The sequence below is a fragment of the Electrophorus electricus genome, chromosome 14 (assembly GCF_013358815.1).
Source record: "Electrophorus electricus isolate fEleEle1 chromosome 14, fEleEle1.pri, whole genome shotgun sequence".
NCBI classification, from domain to species: domain Eukaryota; kingdom Metazoa; phylum Chordata; class Actinopteri; order Gymnotiformes; family Gymnotidae; genus Electrophorus; species Electrophorus electricus.
In genome coordinates, this window is record NC_049548.1 from 5,940,726 (window position 1) to 5,962,622 (window position 21,897).

The 21,897-nt window shown below is 41.4% G+C and overlaps 1 protein-coding gene across 1 annotated transcript; it reads right to left on the reverse strand.

Moving 5' to 3' along the window:
* Positions 1 to 5,826: 5,826 nt before the first annotated feature.
* On the reverse strand, positions 5,827 to 20,594 carry thbs2b (thrombospondin 2b). Its single transcript, XM_027010449.2, has 21 exons — positions 20,297 to 20,594; positions 19,921 to 19,992; positions 19,269 to 19,825; positions 18,852 to 18,936; positions 16,516 to 16,727; positions 15,992 to 16,226; positions 15,692 to 15,862; positions 15,435 to 15,611; positions 11,920 to 12,093; positions 11,595 to 11,722; positions 11,308 to 11,460; positions 10,961 to 11,179; positions 10,059 to 10,166; positions 9,781 to 9,940; positions 9,565 to 9,683; positions 9,215 to 9,449; positions 7,670 to 7,897; positions 7,311 to 7,582; positions 6,912 to 7,009; positions 6,471 to 6,610; positions 5,827 to 6,374 (listed from the first exon to the last, which is right to left on the reverse strand). Exons 2-21 carry the CDS (start codon positions 19,985 to 19,987, stop codon positions 6,367 to 6,369), a joined length of 3,546 nt encoding a protein of 1,181 aa, XP_026866250.1. The 5' UTR covers positions 19,988 to 19,992; positions 20,297 to 20,594; the 3' UTR covers positions 5,827 to 6,366.
* Positions 20,595 to 21,897: the final 1,303 nt, after the last annotated feature.

Sequence of the window (21,897 nt, forward strand, 5' to 3'; positions counted from 1 at the left end):
AATTCAACACAGGGGCCTCTCAGTAGTGATCAGAGAACTCAGTAGTTATAGGGTATGGCTTGCAAAGAAACAGATGTTGAAACTGATGTAAACATTGCTTTGGCACAGGCTCATATATGATCAATAAACTTTCTGTAGTGCAACTAATTTCTCTTTCTCAGTGAGTCCTATATACAATATACAAAGAATTTTGACTCCACTTCTCATACATACAGTAAGGTGGTTCTGGGGTTATAGTGTCAGGTCATGTAATGTAATGAACTCAATTCCATCTGCTACTTCAGCATATTTCCCCTTGTTTTGAGAAGAAGGTTAATCATCCAATTCTTAGTGCAAGGACAGATGATTGGCAGTGCTGCACAAACAGAATGGGTTTGTGTTTGAAATGTGCTAAACATTGGGCAAGTTCATGGAAAAGCAATGTCAAGTAATGTCATAATATGTCCGTTATACGTATAACAGTTAATGCTTGGGCACTGGTCACCTCACTTTGAATTGGGTACTTGTAGAAAACACCAGCCTGTTTACTGGCTTGCTTTTGAAAGGGCAAATTTATGTCTTTGATTTACTGGTTTGTGCTGTCATCAAGTTCATACAGCATGAGCATGTCACCTTTGCAGATGAGTTACACCTTTATTTGTGAATAGTTGGAATAAGCATGATTTTTCCACATGTTAAGCCAGAGTCCAAATTAAGTCTGGGGGACTAAAGTGCAGACCACAGCTGTTTTAAATTATGAACAAATCTACCTTAGTTCCGAAAAAGTTAACTGTGAGTTTGTATGATATTTTTAAGTGTGGCCTCCTGGTTGTTCTCCAATTATCACGATGCTTTATGCTAAAAAGAGTTGATCTTACCAGCATCTTCCAAACTGAAAAGATTCAGTGCCTGAATGGCATTACAGAGAGCTGGAAAGGGTACATGCTTCGCCACATGGTGTAAACTAAAAGACATAAAGGAAGCTCCTTGAGCCCGCTGAAACTTCACCAGTAGACTCTCTCCCCAGTTCATGAAGTAAATGTTTCAGGAAGGCAGTGTTGCGCATAGAACGCAGTGGTATTGGCTCTTCAATGAAATGTGATGAACACAGGGAGTCTCATTCATTCCATGCCTGACTCATCGTTTTTTCTCTCTCTGTATATTCACAAATACTTCCAGAGCTTAGTCCTGCTGTCTGCAAGAGTGTGATTAATGACACTAACTAACTGTGATTGCTCCTTATTTGTCTGAGTTTTAGAACACGTTAATTTATATCTTTGGTTAAGCAAAACAGCTTAACATTTCTGGTTTCCACACTGTCCAGCTGGCAGAAGTGATGCCCAGCACATATTCACAACCTGAAAATGCAGAAATGACTCCAGACCATACGAGAACCATGCTAACAAGTAATATGGGAATAAGATTAATTGCTTAATGGCTGGAATAGGTGATAAATGTGTATTATTCCACTTTCTTCTTGAATGTGTGTAGACCAAGCTGCTCACGTTGACATTGGCAAGAGGAGAGTTGGCATGACTGTTATATCCTTTAATCCAATGAGATTGGGTCGTGGTCATGCACTGGCATCATAAATACCCACACAGGAGAATATGGTGGTCCATGGTGCTGCTTGAAAGATCACCAAACCCCAAGATGACCAATCAGTGTATGAGTGCTCATAATGAGATCATAGTTGGCATTCTGTCTCCAGACTGTGGGATCTCTTTATCCTTTTTAAAACCAGAACAAAAATGCACACATTTGGTGAGTTTTAGCCAAGCTATGAGGTCACTACTTTGCAAAAGAAGCAATGAATGTCACATGTCATTCTTTTGGTTACTTAAATAATAAATATACTGAATGTTGTTTTAGGGTCTCAACATTGAAAAAGTTAGCATGCAACCTGTGTTTTTAATTTCACAGAAATTTGTTTTTATCATCACATATCCCTATTGTGCCATACCAGAGGTGTCAAGTTAGTTTGAGGAGACTCATCAAAATTAAAACCATTTCCTTGCTTTTTGGGCTCCTACGACTTGTCTCTTCTTTCCAACAAAATTACTGAAAGCAGCATATTAGACAGTGATCTTTACACATGGCAAGGTACATTTTATTTTGTTTTTCTTTGGACTTCTTTAGAGAACATACCAACAACTTTCTTCTGGAAGCACCAAGATGTTCTTTCTAAGCCCTTGGAACATGAACAATTTATCCCTCACCAGAACAGGAATAAAAATATTAGCACAGAGAATATAAATACACACAAATTGCAATCACTTATCTCATTGATCGTTGATGACATTCTTTCACTTGAATGCATTAGTATAGTGCTGGAGTTTGGAAACAAGAATACATTTTGGTCTGGAGTGATGTGAGCCCAATCTTGGTCAGCGGCCCACGGTAGCCGGCTTTAGTATGGCTCCCTTTAGTATTGCTCTGCCATTGCTTCTAATATAGTAACACATAGCAGACCGAATGCTACTCAAACACTGATGGCGGATGCAATAACATCTGGGCTCTCTGTCTCTGTGTGTGCGTGTGTGTGTCCAAAATGCTGCGTTCTCCAGGCTCTCAGGCCTTCAGTTCAGTCATCTTGGGACACAAATCAAGTGAATCAATGAAATTCAAGCCATGCTTTTGGATACATCAATTCCAGATAAAATGAAATAAATGGTAACTGCAGGTCCTGACTCTCTCTGCCTCGGGGTGTCCCAGCTGAAGGTCCAGTCACAGTGCTGGGCCTTGAGCGCTCTTAAGTCCAGCCAAGCCTTGGAAGCAGAAGTTTGTTTGAGATTTCTGTTGCACTTTTGGAGAGACCTGAGTTCCACTTACTGAAAAGTGAGGGAGCTGAGCTATTTTCTGTCTGTGTTGATACTCTGTGCCCAACATACACTCAGCAGTCCTCAACTTCCATGTGCTTAGTACCTTAGTTTCCTGCACCTAGAAACAAAACTGTTTTAGCAGAAGAATCTTGTTTCAAATTTGAAGATACAATACTAACATGCTCCCCCAGAAAGCTATCTTCTTCTCATAACTTGTAATTGTATATAGCTGGTTTAATATAATCACTGTGCAGGTCTATATCTAATGCAGCAACTTTCTTTTTCTGCCATGCCCCCCTTTGGAGGAAGAAAATTTTTCATGCCAATTTTCACATTTTCATGCTGTTTCGGGAGAAAAATTCAATCATCTTTGCAATTTGCTAGAATGATAATAGCGTTTAGCTTTTGCAAAAAAATAAAAATAAAAAATCCAGAGCAAATGCAAATGTCTTCTTAATTTGTTTTGAGTTTTCAGATGTGAAATATACACTAGTCTTTACTCATTTCCCACCACATTCACTACGAACCTAAAAGCAAGACTTGTCACCTGTCTTGTCTCAGAAGCATTGCCAGGTTTTCTTTTAGTCTCTGTCAAATATCTCTTCTTTCTGTAAATGTATAGACTCTCTATGTGTATGAATAACATTGCTAATGTTAAAACATGGTTTGTTTATTGTTCTGCCGTGAGAAAGACATAAAAGCATTAGTTATGCACTACACCCCCCTCACCATCATCACACTTTGAGAAATACTGAACTACTGCTAGACCTCTGGGAAAATTATTCACGAAAATACATTTAAATATACAAGAGAAGATAATTTCACATAAAGATAGGAATTCTGAACTTCTAGTTTACACTTGCAATCCAATGAGAGGAGTATGAAATGTAAGGATAAGGATCGGTATGGTTTAACCATTTGAGGGTCAATATATAGAAGATATAAAGCGTATGTGATGAGGGGAGGCTTGGCAGGATGCAAAAAGGAGCCGTATGACATACAACGACGTTTATTGTTAAACACAAAAGACAACGTAGCGCTCAGGCTATTGCAGGAACAAACACAGACAATATTCACATTTAAACAAAAGACTTATATACTCACAAACTAACAACACACAACAAGGGAGGGCGTGGCCATACGGACAAATGAACACACACACACACACACACACACACACACACACACACACACAGACACACACACACAGACACACACACACACTCACACACACACACTCACACACACACACACACACACACACACACACACACACACACACACACTGCTCACTGTTCCATAAGTCTCTAAGTTCTTTAAAGTTCACATTGCCACATCTGAAATCTGTGAAAATGCGCATTCTTTCAGAGCAGATTTGCTTTTATTATAATCTTATAAAGCATTATTTCCCCTTAAACCTCCACAGCAAATAGAAGACGTCACTCAGTGACAGACTAAGTTGGACTCATCAAATGGACAGTTCAGTTCAGAGAGGGCATTTGGGCACATTAGGCACATTAGGCATTTTTATCACAGTTCTGTTTTCTTCACATCAGTTGAAGGTCAAAGGAGCACTTACATCAGGCTATATATAACCTGTCCTGAAAGCTTTTCCTGGTATGTCATAGCTGTCTTTGGTATATAAATTATCATGCGAGGGCCCAATGACAGGGCTTTTGAGTTAGCCTGGTGTCTTTAGTGCTATCAGTATGGTCCATAAAATGTGATATTCCATGCCTTTTGAAATTAACCAAATTTATACTGTAATTTTGACATAAATGACAAATTCTCCTGCACCTATGTGAAAACTTTTAATTTGAAGGAATATTGAAGTTAACAGGCCAGTGTCATGATTGGTACACACCACATATATTCAAATACTCAGAAATTAAAGGTGAAGAAAATGGAAGATTATTTGTGAATACAAATTTATTAGCAAATTTTTATTATGTTTTTATTTTAAACATGTCTGGGAGGGCCAGAAAACAATAGAAAACAGTCAACTTAAATTGAAGAAAAAATTGTTAGTCTACCAAATGTATTTACTGTGCTACATGAAAAAGATAACCATTAGCAGCAAGCTGCACAATGAGGATGATCTGGGATGTCATACTGTAAATAAAATTGAAAGAGTTTATATCTGGTTAAGGCACAAAACGTACACACACCCACGGCAAATAACTTAAAGAAGAGACCCATTGACTATGCATCAGCCATGCTGTCCTGTCTTTCATTAAGTGTAATGACATATCACATCCATTACTGAGGTCAAAGTTTTTAAGAGAGTATATCTGAAACCGAAAAAACAGTTGAGAAACTGAGGCTTTCGTTTTAATGTGAAGAGTATTCTGGGCAGAGGGGTAGAAATGGACTAAAGCTGATAGAATTTACTTGTGATCTGGCTTTTTGTTATCAGTCATGCAGTTCTGGAAACACACCCTGTGATGTTAACTAGAAAAAAAAATTCTAAAATTATTCCATACCACGTTTTGGTGCCAATGACTCAAACTTTGGCTAAAACATTGGTGCTTCATGCTGGCTCTAGCTCGGTTTGGATTAGGTTTTTGCTGGTTAAGCGGGGATCGGCTCATGTTCTTCATCAGGAATACTACCATTTGCTGTCACTGTCCGTCATTAGGACTGCATGGTGCTAACGCAACTCTGTATATACTTACAAAGACTAGACTGATTAAAAAGAAATACTGTTATAATATTTTTGACTAATTTAAGATAAATCATCGTCTTCCTTTCACCACAGTGATACCTTATGTATGTATTTTCATTATTTCCGTCACAAACTCATTGTAGTTCCTCTTCTATTATTGCCTGGCAGAACTCTGTTACATAAACACTTCAAACTCTTTTTGATATTGTTGTCACGTCAAGTTCAATTTCATCTCATAACAAGAAAACTTCAGCTTGTATGTACCTATCCCAGACACCATGATTTCTAGCAATGAATATATTTTGAATACAGATGTGAAATCTTTTTACATTTCAATTGTGAAAATTTGTCAGTGTAAACAAATAAATAAGTATTTACATCATTGGCAAAAGCAAAACAAATTGTTAATTCATGAAATTGCACAAAAACAAGACAAATAAGTTACAGTAGAAATAGTATTATTCTAAATATCGTACATCTTCCCCAGTTACCACCTGTATTGAAACTACTTTTTAAACTGACTAATATAACACATGAAAGACTACATGACTACATGACAAAAATGCTAATATTCAAACCCTCAGGTTTATATTCAAGAAGACAGGACTCAATTTAGTATTAAGAATATTTGTGCAACAAAGCAGAGAGGGCAGTTGAAGAAATAAGATCTCCTAACCTCTTATTTTGAGTGTCAAAGTCACCTCAAAGTCAGCTCCACTGTCAGGACCACTCAAAGTCTGTGAATCTGTGCATTCCATTAAAGTGAAAAGTACCTAGACAGCTCCTCAGAAGACTATGCTTAATGTTCTTTTGTCAGAATTACATTTAGAAAACACCAGTCTAGTTCTGAAGTTGATGTTTAGGTTTAGATCAATGGTAGATGATGCTTCCACATCAAAATCAGTTGTCTGCAAGAAGAAAATGCCATATGAATAAAGTAATGAAACAAAGAACTCAGTGTATGTCTGTAACTGTAACAATGATCATTCATCATAGGGTCTCACCTCTGCATTCATATTTAAGGTCAGAGAAGAAGACGAGTTCCTGAGAGAAGACAAACAACCCTAGTCTACCGCCAGCAAATGTCTTGTCATAAATAGGTCCAGAGTCTGCCATGATCTGCTTCCCCTCATACACAACCACCCTGAAGGAAATGTTAAAACATTTTTTTTAGAAACCCTGCTTCCTGTTTACCTAACTAAAAAGAAAAGAATGTTGTATTATGTTTATAGGATACATTTGGCTTCGTAGCTGTGTATGTGGCTCTGAATAAGACACAGAAAGTAGGTCAATAATAACAATATTTCTACATTTAGATAATTAGATTTTCGATCATTTTACCAGTGTTTTTCAAATGTCTTCTGAGCAGAAGGTCTATTGTTGCTAACTGTAAAAGCTCCTTGTTTGAGGACAGCGGGGGACGACCATGCACTGTGAATCCGTACCTGATGAATCCAGTCTTGGGCCTATGAATGAGGTGCCAGCGGTAAGCAGTGTAGTCCTTCCAGCCGATGTTCTTTGGATCATGCCAAAGTGTTCGGACCTGAGTGACAACACACACAGAAAACAAGTAATATGTCTTTTAATCCCACATGTTTCAAACCTGTGGTTTCAGTCGCCAGTGACTGATCTCTGTTTAATGTCTAAAATAAAACCATCTGTAATGACTTGCACCACTTTCAAATGGCGCTGTCATAGTTCTAAAGGGTAACAGCCCTATACTGTTTATAGCAGTTCTCCTGCAGAGATCCAGTTCATCAGCTGATTCTTAAGACCTTCATGGTCTACTTAGGCATGCTGTAGTAGAGACTAAAGCATGCAGAGTTGTGTCTTTAGTAGCCCACCTGGCCTTTGGTGTTGCCTGTGTGCCAGAGAGCATTGCGCAGATTCTCTCCAGTGCCCGTGCTGGAGTTCACCACTTTGAGTGACACCCCAGAAATTCCAAAGGCCTTCGAAGGCTTCTCCTCCCAATAAGTCTGCGTTATCTGTTTCCACATCACTACGTAAAAGCGACGGCTGGACTGATAGCCGAACACAAAGCCGGCATAATCATCATCCCGGTCCGTGTTCACATAGAAGGTTCCACTGAAGTCCACCGCACTGAACTCATCATAGCCTGTCATTGTGAATCAGCAGAAAAACTGAATAAACGTGTAGCAGTACAAAGCAAATGCACATTGGCCGTGTGACGTGGTTTGCTCACCGACTGCAATGCCAGGGTCGGAGTTAGCCGTCTGGACCAGCTCCCTGCCCTGGTTTCGGACAACCCAGTTAGGGTCAATTTGAATGGTCCCTTTAGGATCCAGATGGACCATCTGAAATTTCCTGAAGTCTGTGACTGTGATGGCATTGTTCTCTGGGCATGCATCAAAGAGGTCGGGAATGTTGTCATTGTCAAAGTCGTCTTTGCAGGCATCCCCACGACCGTCGCCTTAAAAAAGTAAAAAGCATGAAAGGCAGTCATTGCAACGGATGACCAGCTTTTCTGCCATTTTATGATGATCTAATCACAATATCAACTGCAAATTAAGAAGAAATTCTGAATAAGGGCACACATTTTATGTACAACCAATATTAAATGCACAATAGACTGTGGATTGTCAAGAGAAAAAGAAAAATTGAAAACATTGACGAAGAAAGATCCACTTTTTCAACATTCCTTCTCAGAATATATATATGATAATAACTGCAGTCAGTTATTTGATCTAGAGTTGGCATTAACGCAGCCTTAGTTAACCAAGAAGCACTTTTCTTTCACTACAATGGAAAAGTCAGTTTCCAAAGATTTAAACTTATGCTAGGCAGCCAAGAGAATCTTTTTGGGCTGACAAGTAACTAAAAGTGTGATGACAACTGAAATGAACAGACTTTTCTGCCAAGACTATTTTCATACCATTATAAATAAGAATGTTTTACATAAGAAAGCTAAATCTAACGTCATGTTATACAACATTATACTAGCCTCTGGTTTTCCACTGTTAGACTACTGTAATTAATGTTTATTAAATCTGGAATACAACTTTTATCTCATAAAATGTAGCAGGCCAATTTCAGATATACAAAATATAGCTTGAGGTACCATCCATTTGCATTTTTTGGTGCATTTATGTGCCGCACATTTATGTGCCTCAAAAGAATGTATGTGCCTCATATCGCTCCTCTTAACTTTCCTGCACTTTAATTTAATTTTCCAGTATGAGACAGCTCCTTGGATCACCTTCATAGGAGGCATAAAAAGATCAACATAAATTAGATTTGCACCCCACAAAGTCACGCAACTGCAAGATTATACACTGAGATAAACAGGTGTGGAGCGCACAAAGGAACATTCCAGAAGAAATGTGTCTAACTCAGTAGCTCCCTGCTGATGTGCAGGACTTGGCTCCACACATCACCAATCAGACATGTTGCCCCTGGCGACCCTACTACTCTCATAACCTCATCATAGCTCCAGCTTTCCGACAGGCCACAACACTGGCCAAATTTCTGTCAGCTGCAAGACACAGTAGCATGCCAGAGACAATGCTGCTAAACTCTCATAAACCTGACAATCCTTTTTTTGTGGTATAGCATAAACAGATGAACACTTTCTCCTTGCGCTAATTTGCCCCATAGGGGTTTAAACGCATTACCTGCCATGTTATCACAGAGTACTCTAAAACTGAAACAAAAGGTGTCACTCAAAAATACAATGTAGGTGTCACATGACCAGCCAGAGTGAGGGAATAGCTGTGTCTTTTCCCCTCACCATCTAAGTCCAGCTGATCTGTGTTAGGCACCAGTCTGCAGTTGTCCCGATCATCAGGAATTCCATCATTGTCATCATCATGATCGCAGGCGTCCCCTTTGCTATCGTTGTCATGGTCTGCTTGGTTGGCATTTGGAATGTAGGGACAGTTATCCATGTTATTCTGATGACCATCCTCATCTATGTCCTGGTTATTATCGCACTGGTCTCCAATGAGATCATTATCTATATCAGTCTGCAAAAAAAAGAAAGAAAGTGCCCTAGAATTAGAATGAAAATAGAAGGGTTTCTTAGACAGAGTTAGCGTAGTGTGACAACTACTCCTAAATAAGGCCAGTGTCCATCCTGACCTGTTGTGGGTTGTGTATCAGTGGACAGTTATCGCACTGGTCCCCAACCCCATCCAAATCTGTGTCTTTTTGATCAGTGTTATACACAAGGGGACAGTTGTCTTTCTCATTCAGAATCTCTGAAAATGAAAACAGTAAAAAGAAATTAGTCAGCATCATCTGTGAATTTGAAATACGATGAGAAGTCACACTTTTGGTGTGGATCATGTTTCGTACCATCTCCATCTATATCAATGGAACAAGCATCTCCTTCCCCGTTGTTATCTGTGTCAGTCTGTGCGGGATTGTGCTCATATGGGCAGTTGTCACATCGATCACCCACTGTGTCCTTATCATAGTCATACTGCCGAGGGTTGTACATCAGCGGACAGTTGTCCTGAGAGAAGAGGAAGATGTTTTGTACTGAGTTAATTAGTCTATACAGATTGCAAATAGAATGGGGTTGCTTTATTTTTTCTTGGAACTTTTAGTGACAAATGGAGATAAATTCTCACCCTTTCATCCATGATCTCATCGTTGTCATCATCTTTATCACAGGCATCTCCCTGTCCATCGTTGTCAAAGTCTTCTTGACCAGAGTTAGGAAGGGTAGGGCAGTTGTCCTAAAAATAGGAGTTCTTTTGTTATTACCAAGTTGATAAGTCAGTTTCCTGGACACAGATTTAGCCTGTGACTAAACTTAAAGAATTTCCAGTGGTGAATCACTGCTAAAATAGAAATGTAGTCCAATTCTTAATTCACTTAAGGTTAATCCATGTTTGGGAAACTAGCCCTGAAAACGTTTTAGTTCTATTATTCAAACCTACTTTTTGTTCATCAAACCATTGCTGTTTTGTGTTTAAAGTGTTATCTAAGGTAACTAAGCAGGAATTTTTATTGTCTTTTTTTTTTTTCGCTGTTTCCTTGCTTTTCACGCAAATCTGCTATATGCCTTAACCTGATTTTTACATAACGTCATGCAAAATGTGATCTTGATTTCTCTCTAGGGTGCAATATTACATAATGCACAAATTATGCATCAAGCATGGAGAGTGATTTTGTGAGCTCTCTGTATGCTGTCATTCTCCCTTGTGTAAACCTTCACTGTAAAGACACACAGGGTTTGCAATCCGCATAAAATATTTCCATTCCAAAAAACTTTGCAATTTTGCATTTTAGTTTGCATTAAGGGGATAGTATATTGCTTCAGTCCTGTTAATGTTATGTCCGTGTTTTAGTCTCTAATGCATGATGGTATGGGCCCAGTGAATTTCAGTGTTTGTCCATACAGATTAATAAAACCAAAAGCACCTTCTCCACTTTACATGAACTCTGAGTAGATCTTGTCAGTACACTAGGGCATAGTTCCCTGAGAGTGTGGACTATGTTCACTTGGTAAACATTGGTAATGTGATACCTTTTTGCAGTGGTAGGTGGCATTGGCTCCACACACCAAGTCCTGATTGGGCCATCCATCCAGATCAAAGTCCTCTCCACAGATAATGCCATCGCCGGCGTAGCCAGTACGGCACTCACACTTGTACATGGGCTCTGTGACATGGCTAAGGAAGATACACTCAGCATTCTTATGGCAGCTGTGGGTGTTGTCCTTACATGGGTTATAAGGTTCACACACCTATTCAAAAAGGAGATCAAAAAGAGACATCAAAAACCATTTTCCCTAAAGTGCAATGCAAGCCTTAGGTGCTATGGTAGCTTTTGTGAGAACGCGGCATCCTGTGAGCTGAGGGCTGTCACACTAACCTGTTTGTTGCTTTTTGCTGATTCTACCCCCATGCCGTACGGCTGAGTACCTCTGTAGCGTGGGGGGCAGGGGAGGCAATGGAATCCTGGATCCGTATTCACACACTGATGGAGGCCCCCCACTTTATGACACACATCTGACACCATATCACACTGCAAATGGCCGCATGCGTCAGGGAGGGTGAGAGAGGGAATAGGTGCAGGAAAGGAGAGTGCACATGAATGTGAAGCAGCACTTACATGCGCTGCAGTCCTGAATCTAATTAGACTTCTGTCAAATTCTTTACCTCATTCACATCTTTACAAGAGATTCCATTGCCACGGTAGCCTGCCGGACAGGGTCCACATTCCCAGGAGCCATCAGCATCGCTACTGCACTCCACACCAGCAAAGCACGGGTTGGAGAGACAGCCGTCTGCCAGAACAGCCCGACACAGGTCCACTCAGTGCACTCGCTCAAAACAAGCACTTTCTAAGTGAGAGGTTCAAAAGCTTCTATGTATTTCATTACGTGTGTTTACGCTTCAAGAGCAAAAAGAGTGCAAACCTTACAGGGGGCCATGGGAAATGGAAACAGTAATAAAACTGAGACAGGGGCTCATAGACGCTTACTGATGGGGCACTCCAGTTTGTTGCAGACCTCGTTGTCAGTAGCATCGCCCAGACATTTCCTGCCCCCGTGCAGTGGAGTGGGGCTGTTACACTCTCTCACTCGACTCTTCAGACCACCACCACATGTTGCTGAGCAGGTTGCCCAGGGTGACCATGGGCCCCAGCCACCATCAACTGTATGGACACATAGTCCACATACGTAAGAGCTACATTCAGACAAACAGACAGACAAATAGATGGATAGATATAGCCCGTATATGTTTCCCGGGAAAACTTGTGTACTTCATTCCAAATTTGAATATCTCTCCTCTCTCTCTCTTACACACACACACACACACACACACACACACACACAATTACATGGCAGCAGGCATGTAGACCTGGTCAAGATGACCTGCTGAGGTTCAAACTGATTTAAGTGACTGTGAATGTGGCATGGTTGTTGGTGCTAGATGAGCTGGTCAGAGTATTTAAACTACTGATCTACTGGGATTTCCACACACATCTCTAAGGTTTACAGAGAATGGTCCAAAGAGCAGCGGTTCTCTGCATTGTTGAGGTCAGAGGAGAATGTCCAGACTGGTTCAAGCTTATAAAAAGCAAACAGTAACTCAGGTATCCACTTGTTCCAACCTAGGTATGCAGAAGAGCATCTATGAATGACACATCAAACCTTGAAGCCAATGGTCTACAGCAGCAGTAGATCATACCAGATGCCACTCCTGTCAGCTAACAACAGGCAACTGAGGCTACAGTTCGCACATGTTCACAAAATTGGACAATAGGTGATTGTTTATGATTGGAAATAGATGAGTGGAAAAATGTTGCCTGGTCTGTTAAGTCTCAATTTCTGCTGTGACTGAGATAATAGTGTCAGAATTTGGTGTGAACAACATGAAAACATGGATCCATCCTGCCTTGTATCAACGGTGCAGGCTGGTGGAGGTGGAAATGGTATGTGGGATATTTTCTTGGCAGACTTTGGGCACCTTAATACCAACTGAGCGTCATTTAAATGCCACAGCCTATGTGAGTATTGTTGCTGGCCATGTCCAACCCTTTATGACCAAATTGTACCTATCTTCTGATGGCAACTTCCAGCAGGATAATGTGGATACTTCCAACAGGATAATGTGAACTATGGATACTTTGAAACCCAAAATCTAGACTAACACTGAAACAAGTAGTAGCTCAGCCTTCCAACATCCACAAGTGACAACTGCCATTACAACTGGAGATTGACGAGGTATAACACAAATGCTACAGCAAGGGGGAGCCAGGACGACAAGTCAGAAGGGAGACATCATCATCATCACCTGAAATTTGGAACAAATAGCCAAAGAGTCTATGCACCAAGCTCAATACTAGAGCTGCTGACCTGAGATTGAAGATTGTGGCTAAGAGGGACAGACTACCAAGACCAAGTGAAATACCTGAAAGGCTGCTGGAAGATGCGAATGCAGCACTATATACATTCACTACTGTGACCATCACTGAGACCAACAAGCTGAGATTTGCTACAGCAACATTGAAACTTGAAATGATTGGCTACAAGATAACCATCAAGGAGCAGTATCTTGCAAGGAGCAGTATCTTGCAAGGTACCTGAGAATTACAACAACCTGTCCATACCTGAGGCCTTGGAGACTGGCAAGCAAAGATTATCAGTTCTGGCTGCCCACCTGAAGAGATACACATGAGGAGTAGGAGCCAGGAGAATAACCAGGATGTTCTTCCATGAACCATCCAAAGTGTACTCTCAGTGGCAGTGAAACATGAGGGCTAGTGAGTGTCAGAGCCTCTATCCAGGATGAAACAACCAAAGCCAGGAGTACACCAGGATGATGGCCCCAAGTGATGAAGTGCTTAATGAGCACCTCAGAGAGCAGAAACCCGGAGAGGATGGGAATGAGGAGTAGCAAGAACTATCATTGGAGGATAAACCCCTGTACAAGATGTTCCACTGTCAAATAGTGGAAGTGGCTGATATAGAGAAATCCTACCAATGGCTGGAAAAAGCTGGAATGAAAGAAAGCACAGAGACACTAATCATGGCAGCACAGGAACAAGCTCTGAATACAAGGTCAATGGAGTGCTGGGATCTAAGGCACCAAACAGGCTGTGAAAAGATGCCCCTGAGACAATCTAGCACAGCGAGATGCAAAATGCTAGCGGGCAGGGCACACATAGAATGTCATAAGCTCGCATAGTACACAGAAACATCTGTGCCGAGTATGGGCTGGAAGTTCCGAGGTCACAGTGGGACACACCCCCGAATTTGGTGGAGAATGACTAGGCTAATAATCTATGGGAGCACCAGATCCAGACTAACAAAATGGTAATGGATAACCAACCGGACATAGTAGTGATAGACAAAGAGCAGAAGAGGGCCATAGTGATAGATCCCAAGTGATAAATCCCAAGTGATCAGGAACAAGGAACACGAAAAGCTTGAAAAATACCAAGGGCTGAATGAAGTCCAGGGAACAACTAAGATACTATGCAGGACTCTCAAACTCCAAGGCCTCTGGTAGAGGAGCCACGAAAATGTTGTAATTGGAAGAGAGCAGACACCAAAAATTAGCCAGCGTGCCTTGGATCAATGTGGACAGGATCTCAGTCACCCTCCCCACCAAGAGAACAGATTCAGCTGCACTCTGCTGGCTTCTGCTCAAGGATGGCTATCTGGAATCACCTGCACTCAGACCCAGCGATAGGATGCAGACCTCATAGCCAGTTGCACCACTCGAGTGCTCATTTGATGAAATAATTTTGGTTCATCTCAGGCTGCTGGCGTGCACATTTAATTTGAAAGGCCATCTGTTTGTTATTTGGTTACATCTTGTATTTGCCTTCTTTGCTATTTAGTTTTATGTTCTCTTTGTTCTGTATGTGGAATTGATATTATAAAACCCTATAAAATAAGAGAATGCAAAGTAATATTTAAGTTTTGATTAATATCTTGAACACAAGTGAAAGTCAATATCAAATGTATTATTTTTAAGTGTAGTCCTTACATAATAGTCATAAACTGCATCACATAAGAGGTCTATCTATATATATATTCATATATAGCCTGGTTGTCTACACATACTCCATTAATGTGTAAATAGCATATAAATGTCTCGTCAGCAGGTGACTATACCCACAGCTTTGCCTCACATTGGATCTCTTTCCAGAAATACCCATAAAGAGTTTGGCCATATAATAACTACTCAATAATCCTGAGTGCAGAAACCATACAATGATTCCAAAAGTGCACAGATACCTCATGATGTTCAAGACAATCTCATTTTGTGGGTGTGTCTTACCCATAATCCCTTGTGGTAAGGGTTGCCCGTCATAGGCATGTATCCTCCCAGTTCTAATGATTATAAGAGCTCTGGAAAGAATTACATCACTCTCTCTTTCTTTTGGCTCAGCTTTGGACAGCATGGAGTGGATAAATGGGTTTGGAATGAGCATGTTTGTGGCTGAGCTTGTTAAATTTGGCATCTTTGGGATACCATACTCACTTGGGCAGGGCTCGGCCAGGCAGCTCTGTGTCTCTCTTCCTTCACCTTCACAGTCTTTGCCTCCTCGCTGAGGAATGGGGGCATTGCAATGACGGATGCGTGTGATCACCCCTTCTCCACAAGTCACAGAGCAGGAGGACCATGGAGACCACAGACTCCAGCCTCCATCCTGACGAACTAAACATGCGGGTCCTCAAGGTTTTCACTCGCGCTTGCCACAAAGAGAATTTTTACAGACGGAAAAAGGTTTTCCATACCTCTGCGGTCACATTTTCCCAGGCTGCACCTGCGAGTCTGGATGGAGGGCCCAGAGCACGTGTTGCTGGTGTCGTCACATGAACGGCCTCGTTGCTGAGTGCCACTGCCACAGGTGACCGTACACTGGGTCCACTCGGACCATGGGGACCAGCCGTCTTCACTGTCCATTGCTGTGGCCATAGAAATGTAATTATGCAAGGAAAATCATTATTTTTCCTTGTGCTTTCTTGGGACTATTCTTTGGGTTATGCCGACTTAAACGTTTTAAATGTACTGTCATGTAACGTAAGGGCACTCACGAAGACAAACTGGACAGCATTCTCCATCGATGAAGGATGGATTGGCACAGGCCACTGGAGGACAGGTGATCTGCCGACAGACCACTTTACCCCCCTGGCATGTGCATTGTGTACAGCTGTCCACAATCCAGTCCTCCTGGTTTTCAAACATTCGCCCATCCTGCCAGCACATACTCTGCTCCACTGGGTCCTGCATCTTATTGAGGGCCTCCCGCATGGCAGTGTTCTCCTCAGTCTGTAACCAGCACCAAATGTGTGAGGCTTCTCGGCAATCTGGATGAGTCACGTGGACCCACATCCATGGGTTTGCACATACTCCTAAATATCCAGGGATACGCTTATGGCAGCACACTGCCCTCAACTAGACATAAATTTCCACATGACTCAGAATGTGCATAAATCAATTTTTACTGAGATTTGGAAATGTTCCTATGTGGGTAGCCATCAATCCTAGCCTAATTACTCTGTTTTAAACAAACAGAATTGATAAAAGATTGCTCACAGAATTGGTAAAAGTGCCTCACCACTTTCTGCAAGCCATCAATGAGGTTACTGACAACCACACGGAGGCCCTTGAGCTCCTGGAAGAGGTTGGCAAGCTCCTCGCAGGAGCGCTCGCACATCATCTCTGTGGAGCTGGTCGCAGGGGCATCCGTATTCAGACCAATCACATTAGTGGCAATCGAAGAGGTCACATCCAGCTGTTCAGCACTCTCGCTCACTGTGTTTACCTCCTCTGCCCACAGAGAGGAAGTAAAGGAGCAAAGTGTTAAGGGAACAAAAGGTGTTGTAACACAATCATTTGTGCACAATGTCTGGACCTCCAGTGTTAGTGGCCTGGTGTAGCAGGTTTTTTTAAGCAAGCTCTCAGATGTCTGGGAGAAAGTCAGTAATGTGAATACCTATAAACTTGGAATTACCTTCAAAGTTAGCTAATCCTGTGTCCTGTTATCCTCTATCATTCACTTATGATCAGTCAATCTTTGAATAGCCCTTGCTAAAGTTTAGGCACACATCGCATACAACAGCAAAGAAGTTCTGGAAATGTCATACATATAGGTGGGGCAGGAATGAGTGTGAGGAGCAGGAAGCTGGAGCCATGGGAGGCCACGGGAAGCCATACTCAGCTCCTGTCCTAATGGCTGTGGGGATAGGGTGGCATGCTAACGTGCTGCCTATGCTATTGGAAAGAACATACATGGCTGTGGGCTAATGTGGGTACAGCGGCAGAGCCTCATTGTGCACAGGATTTAAATATTATTCAAAGGAGGCCCCAGTTCCCAGGGCTGCAGTAACATCACACGTGTGTGACCACAAAGTCTGTGACAGCGCAGTGTTTGCCAGTCTTCTTTGAAGGGAACATTTCTGAAGTTATTTTGAGAACTTCAAAAAGAACATGATGTCTATTGAAGCACAGGCATGGCAGCTTTTTGAAGAAGCCCACCTACTACAAACCACTAGAAATATGCTCCCCATAGTACCACAAAGTATACTGTAGGTGTGTGTCACTTATAAATTAAGCGCAGCACTCTGGAACTTTTTATTCTGCTGTGCAATTTCATTCAACAGGCATGCATCTGTAAATGAACATCTATGTGGATAGTTGTTTTTCTGTTTTTTGTAGTCTGTTTTCTCTCTTCTAACTCTTTATTTCTAACCTCTGAATGCCCCACATGTGACAACGATAAATGTATAAATGTATGTGCAGTATGAAAGCCTATCTCCACTAAGCTGTGATGTTTGGGTCTTTTGAATAGTAACAAACACAATGCAAGTATGAAACTACAGAATAACTGCCCAATAGGTGAAGTGCCTATGAAAAGAATATATATTACACTTATAGCCTTTACCAGATACCCTTATCCAGAACAACATACATTTATCAGTATGACAGTATGCACATTGTCTAAGAAATGAACCTATGACCTCAGGGTTGATAGCACCTTGGTGTACCGGGTGAGCTACAACACATAGCAAATGTACACTACTGAACCCTTGAGTTCTCTCTCATATCCACTAGTTATATACTAGACACCAAAAGGTCCCTAAATCATGAGAGCTTGTTGGACTGGACTGCAGTTTCTTAAGCCAACAGTTTTTTTTCTCTCTTCAGGCCTGTATCTGCTGAATTAATTCAAATCCCTATTGGCTGTTTCTCCTTTCTTACCTCTCCTCTGTGTGTGTATGTGTGTGTGTGTGTGTGTGTGTGTGTGTGTGTGTGTGTGTGTCTCTCTCTGTGTGTGTGTGTGTGTGTGTGTGTGTGTGTGTGTGTGTGTGTCTCCGCTTGTATTTGGTTGGGTGTGCATGTATGTGTTTGTACATGTGGGTGTGCAAGTCTGGGTGTGGATGTCTCAATCCTGGCTCTCCAGTGGCCTTCTGGCCTATTGCAGATACTAATCTGAGTTGGACATTAATCAGCCTCTTTGTAAATGCTGGGTAATTATGCCCAACACACTGCTCATATACTGTGATATGAAATCAACACTGTTCAAATTACAAAAACATTATTTCAAAGATATCACTGCTTGATGGTGAATAACCTGGTTCTCATCACACTCCTCAGTTCTAATCCTGTAGCTCCTCTGCACTAGTGTAACAGATTTGCCTCTGCTAATTCATTTCAATGCTTGATCATTTTTGGTGAGACAAACCTGACAGTTAAAGATTAATCGTGTAGTGCTGTTGCCTTCAAGGACTGAATTAGAAGCTGAAATATGTTGTCCTGTTATTGTGAAAAGCACTTCAAAGATTCAACTCAGCTGCCATTTTCCTTGATATTTTTTGGGGATCACAGAATAGACTTCATGTTGTGGGAGAGTGTAAACATATAAAAAAAGAGTTCACAAGCCTTAAACCCCACCTGGGTTTTCCAGCTCACAACCCCGGCTCTCCAACACGTCCTCGAGAAGGGTGTCAAAAATAAACTGCACATTCTGCAGCAAGCCCTGAGGGAAACATAGAGACAGCTATGTTCACCATACAGTCCACCGTACAATGCTACAGTGTGGAGACATTGCTAGTGTCAGTAGACTGGCACCATATTTCTGGCCTTTGCGACTTTAACATATTCTGAAAATGCAAGTTCTGATCTCAGTCTGCCGATACTCCTTCATGAATGCCTGAGTGGCCTTGACAAGTAACGAGTTAGTACTTGCTACCAATGCCTATTCAGTACAGTCAGTTTGTCGTGAATTCAGTCGTAGGATTTGTAAAAATCGGAGTCTCTTGTTGCGCTACTGCATACGACTAAACAGAATCAGCGACGCAATGCCCTCACCCTAAAATGAGTTTCGCGGGTGGATCCTTTGGCAACGAACATACGTCCGCCAGGTGCGCTCAAATACTCATAGAAAGGCTCATCGAGAATGAAGCTGTCAATCAGTCCGCATCCTACATACAAGGTGGCTGTTTCTCCGTGCACGTGAAGCGTTACGTTTTTCCATTGCGAATCTGAAAGGTCTACGTCCTCAAATGAGATGACATTGCGCGAGCCGTCAGCCCACCAATAAACCAAATCCAGCGTGTTCGTCCGTCCATCGGAAACGATCTCAAACTGCCTCCGCTCTCCGGGACCTTCGAGGGACAGAATGGTGCCGCGAGATGTGCGGTCCTGACGCAGGGTCGCCGTCAAAATGAACCCTTCATTATTCTGAATCTGCAGTAGTAGCTGCTGTAAGGTCTTAGAAGTAATAGCTGGGAGGTGATCAAAGCGCAAGAAACGGTAGGCCGGGGAATCGGTGTCCAGGCCCTTGAAAAGTTTCGCACCGATGGTTCTACGCGTGATTCCGCTGGCTTCAAACAGGTCGAAAACTGTCACGTCTTCCACCTGTTCATCTACAAAACGTATTCACAAAATTAATACATACGTTACAGACCATATATGTAGCAATTTGAGTACATTGTAAAGCTAAGTGGGGAAAAAAAATCACCTGGCTCGATGGCGAAGGCGCACAAAAATAAAAGGGCTAGCCCTAGGTGGCATCCCCGAAGAATCATAATTCCTAAAAGCACATAAAACTTGTTGAACTTGTAGGTTTCACTGGTTACAAATAACGCAAAATAGGGTTAGATTTTCTTTGAAAGATCACAGCTTCACTATTCCAGAACGTTCTCCATATATGATTATATATATTTGAGGAATAATCTCATCGAGTTGTGTTACAATTTAATTTCTAAACATCTAGTTCACAAAATCAAATCTGCTTTGTGAGGAATAGGCCTACATTAAAACTATGATCACAGCAACCGCAATAATTCTGTAATTCTTTGCTACCTTCCAAAAGCTCTGGGCACACCCCTTCTTACCTGAACCAAAGACTCAGTCCTTGGGTTATGAAAAAAAGCCAGGTCCCTCACAGAAGATGAAAATGAACGCTCTATCTTCTCATGAATCAGTTTTTTCCCCGGCTGAGTTCACCAAATCAAGCCAAAAGCACCGTGCGTAAAAACCGGACCTAACAGCCTTGTGTTAAGATGCGCGCGCAGAGCTTATGGGGATAATGTCAATCACTTTTCGTTAACGCGCGATGTCGTCGTGAGATAACGTTCAATCGAACAAGGTCCGAGCTAAACAGCTTGAAATCTGATCGCTGATGAGCGACGAGCTCCTCAGAACTAAAGTCACTTAAATTCAGGTTTAATCGTCAGCGCGCATCTGTGGTTTCAAGGAGGAGTCTTAAGCACAGAAGGGGGAGTCTGCAAAGAATTGAGGGTACGAGGACTGTTATTTTATCGACACTTTCCAACTTTCTATTGCCCTTGTCGAGAAGTTTTCCCTGGGCTTTAGGGCTAAAAATGAATTTTCCCTATACACATCCCTATATGCTGTTTTGTCTGACAGGTATGGTTCATATCACAGGAAGGCATTCTTTTGATTTTAGGGAATGCAGAATTATTAAAGATTTCAGAAACAGATTTAGGATGTTGTACACTTGTTTTGCACGTTATGACCATAATTTCTTATTCACCATCTCAGTGGATAGATGTTAACAGCCTTTCTGAAATCTAATTCACAGGTTACATTATTTTTTGCATTTGACTGTATTCCCTTTGTGCATCACTATGACTGTTGTTGTTGTTAGACATATACCAAGGGTATTCATTTCTTTAGTACCATGCACCGTGCACAAGTGAAATTTTCCACTGTAATTCATGGCTGAATTACAGTCATTTGTTCCTGGACTCAAGAATATAGTGGAAAAGAAGGCCCACTCTCTGCAACTGATAAATAACATGTCATATAATTAGGCATGATCCTATGGTAATTAGCCTCATCCTGCAATTAGTGCTATATGGTGGCTACCTTATAAAAATTGTATGGTGTCATTTACTGCAGACAAGGCATATTCAACTTTCATTTTGCTAGTGATGATGGTAGTGTATGACCAATGGTAGGGAGAGTTACTGTTACATGGGCTATGAGAAAATAGGTTTAAATTCATTTTTAAGTGTGTTGGTTACAGTTTACTTGCATCATATTAATACACTTCCATTGGGTTTCAAAACTTTCATGCTATTGTTATGCTTTCCAAATGGGAATTTATTTTTACCTTAAGCACCTGTGGATTTGAGAGAGCATTGGGCAAATATGTCTTTTGCTCACATCATTCAGATCTTTATGATAATCTGGTGTTTCTTTCACTCAGTATCAGACCACAGTTTAACATGTCAAATTTGTGGGATCCATATTTTGGTCCCTTACATTAAGAAAAGTCATTTGATCTCCATGCTTGTGATCTCCATTCTTCATGTGTCTAGTCATAGCATGGTTCTGTTCCAAGTTTATTGTCAGAATAAAGTGCATAGATGTCAGTGTTGAGATGCTTGACAATGATGTCAGACAGTAGTGATTTTGCCTTCTCTACTGATATCGCAATTCGGTTTACCTAAAGAAATAGTGTCTTTGT

Excerpts from the sequence above, each read along its gene's own strand:
- thbs2b (XM_027010449.2), bottom strand. The coding sequence starts at position 19,987 with ATGATTCTTCGGGGATGCCACCTAGGGCTAGCCCTTTTATTTTTGTGC. Across the intron at positions 16,728-18,851 it reads TTGTGAGCTGGAAAACCCAG|AGGAGGTAAACACAGTGAGC; the intron begins GTGGGGTTTAAG and ends CTCTGTGGGCAG. Across the intron at positions 9,450-9,564 it reads TGATACACAACCCACAACAG|ACTGATATAGATAATGATCT; the intron begins GTCAGGATGGAC and ends TTTTTTTTGCAG.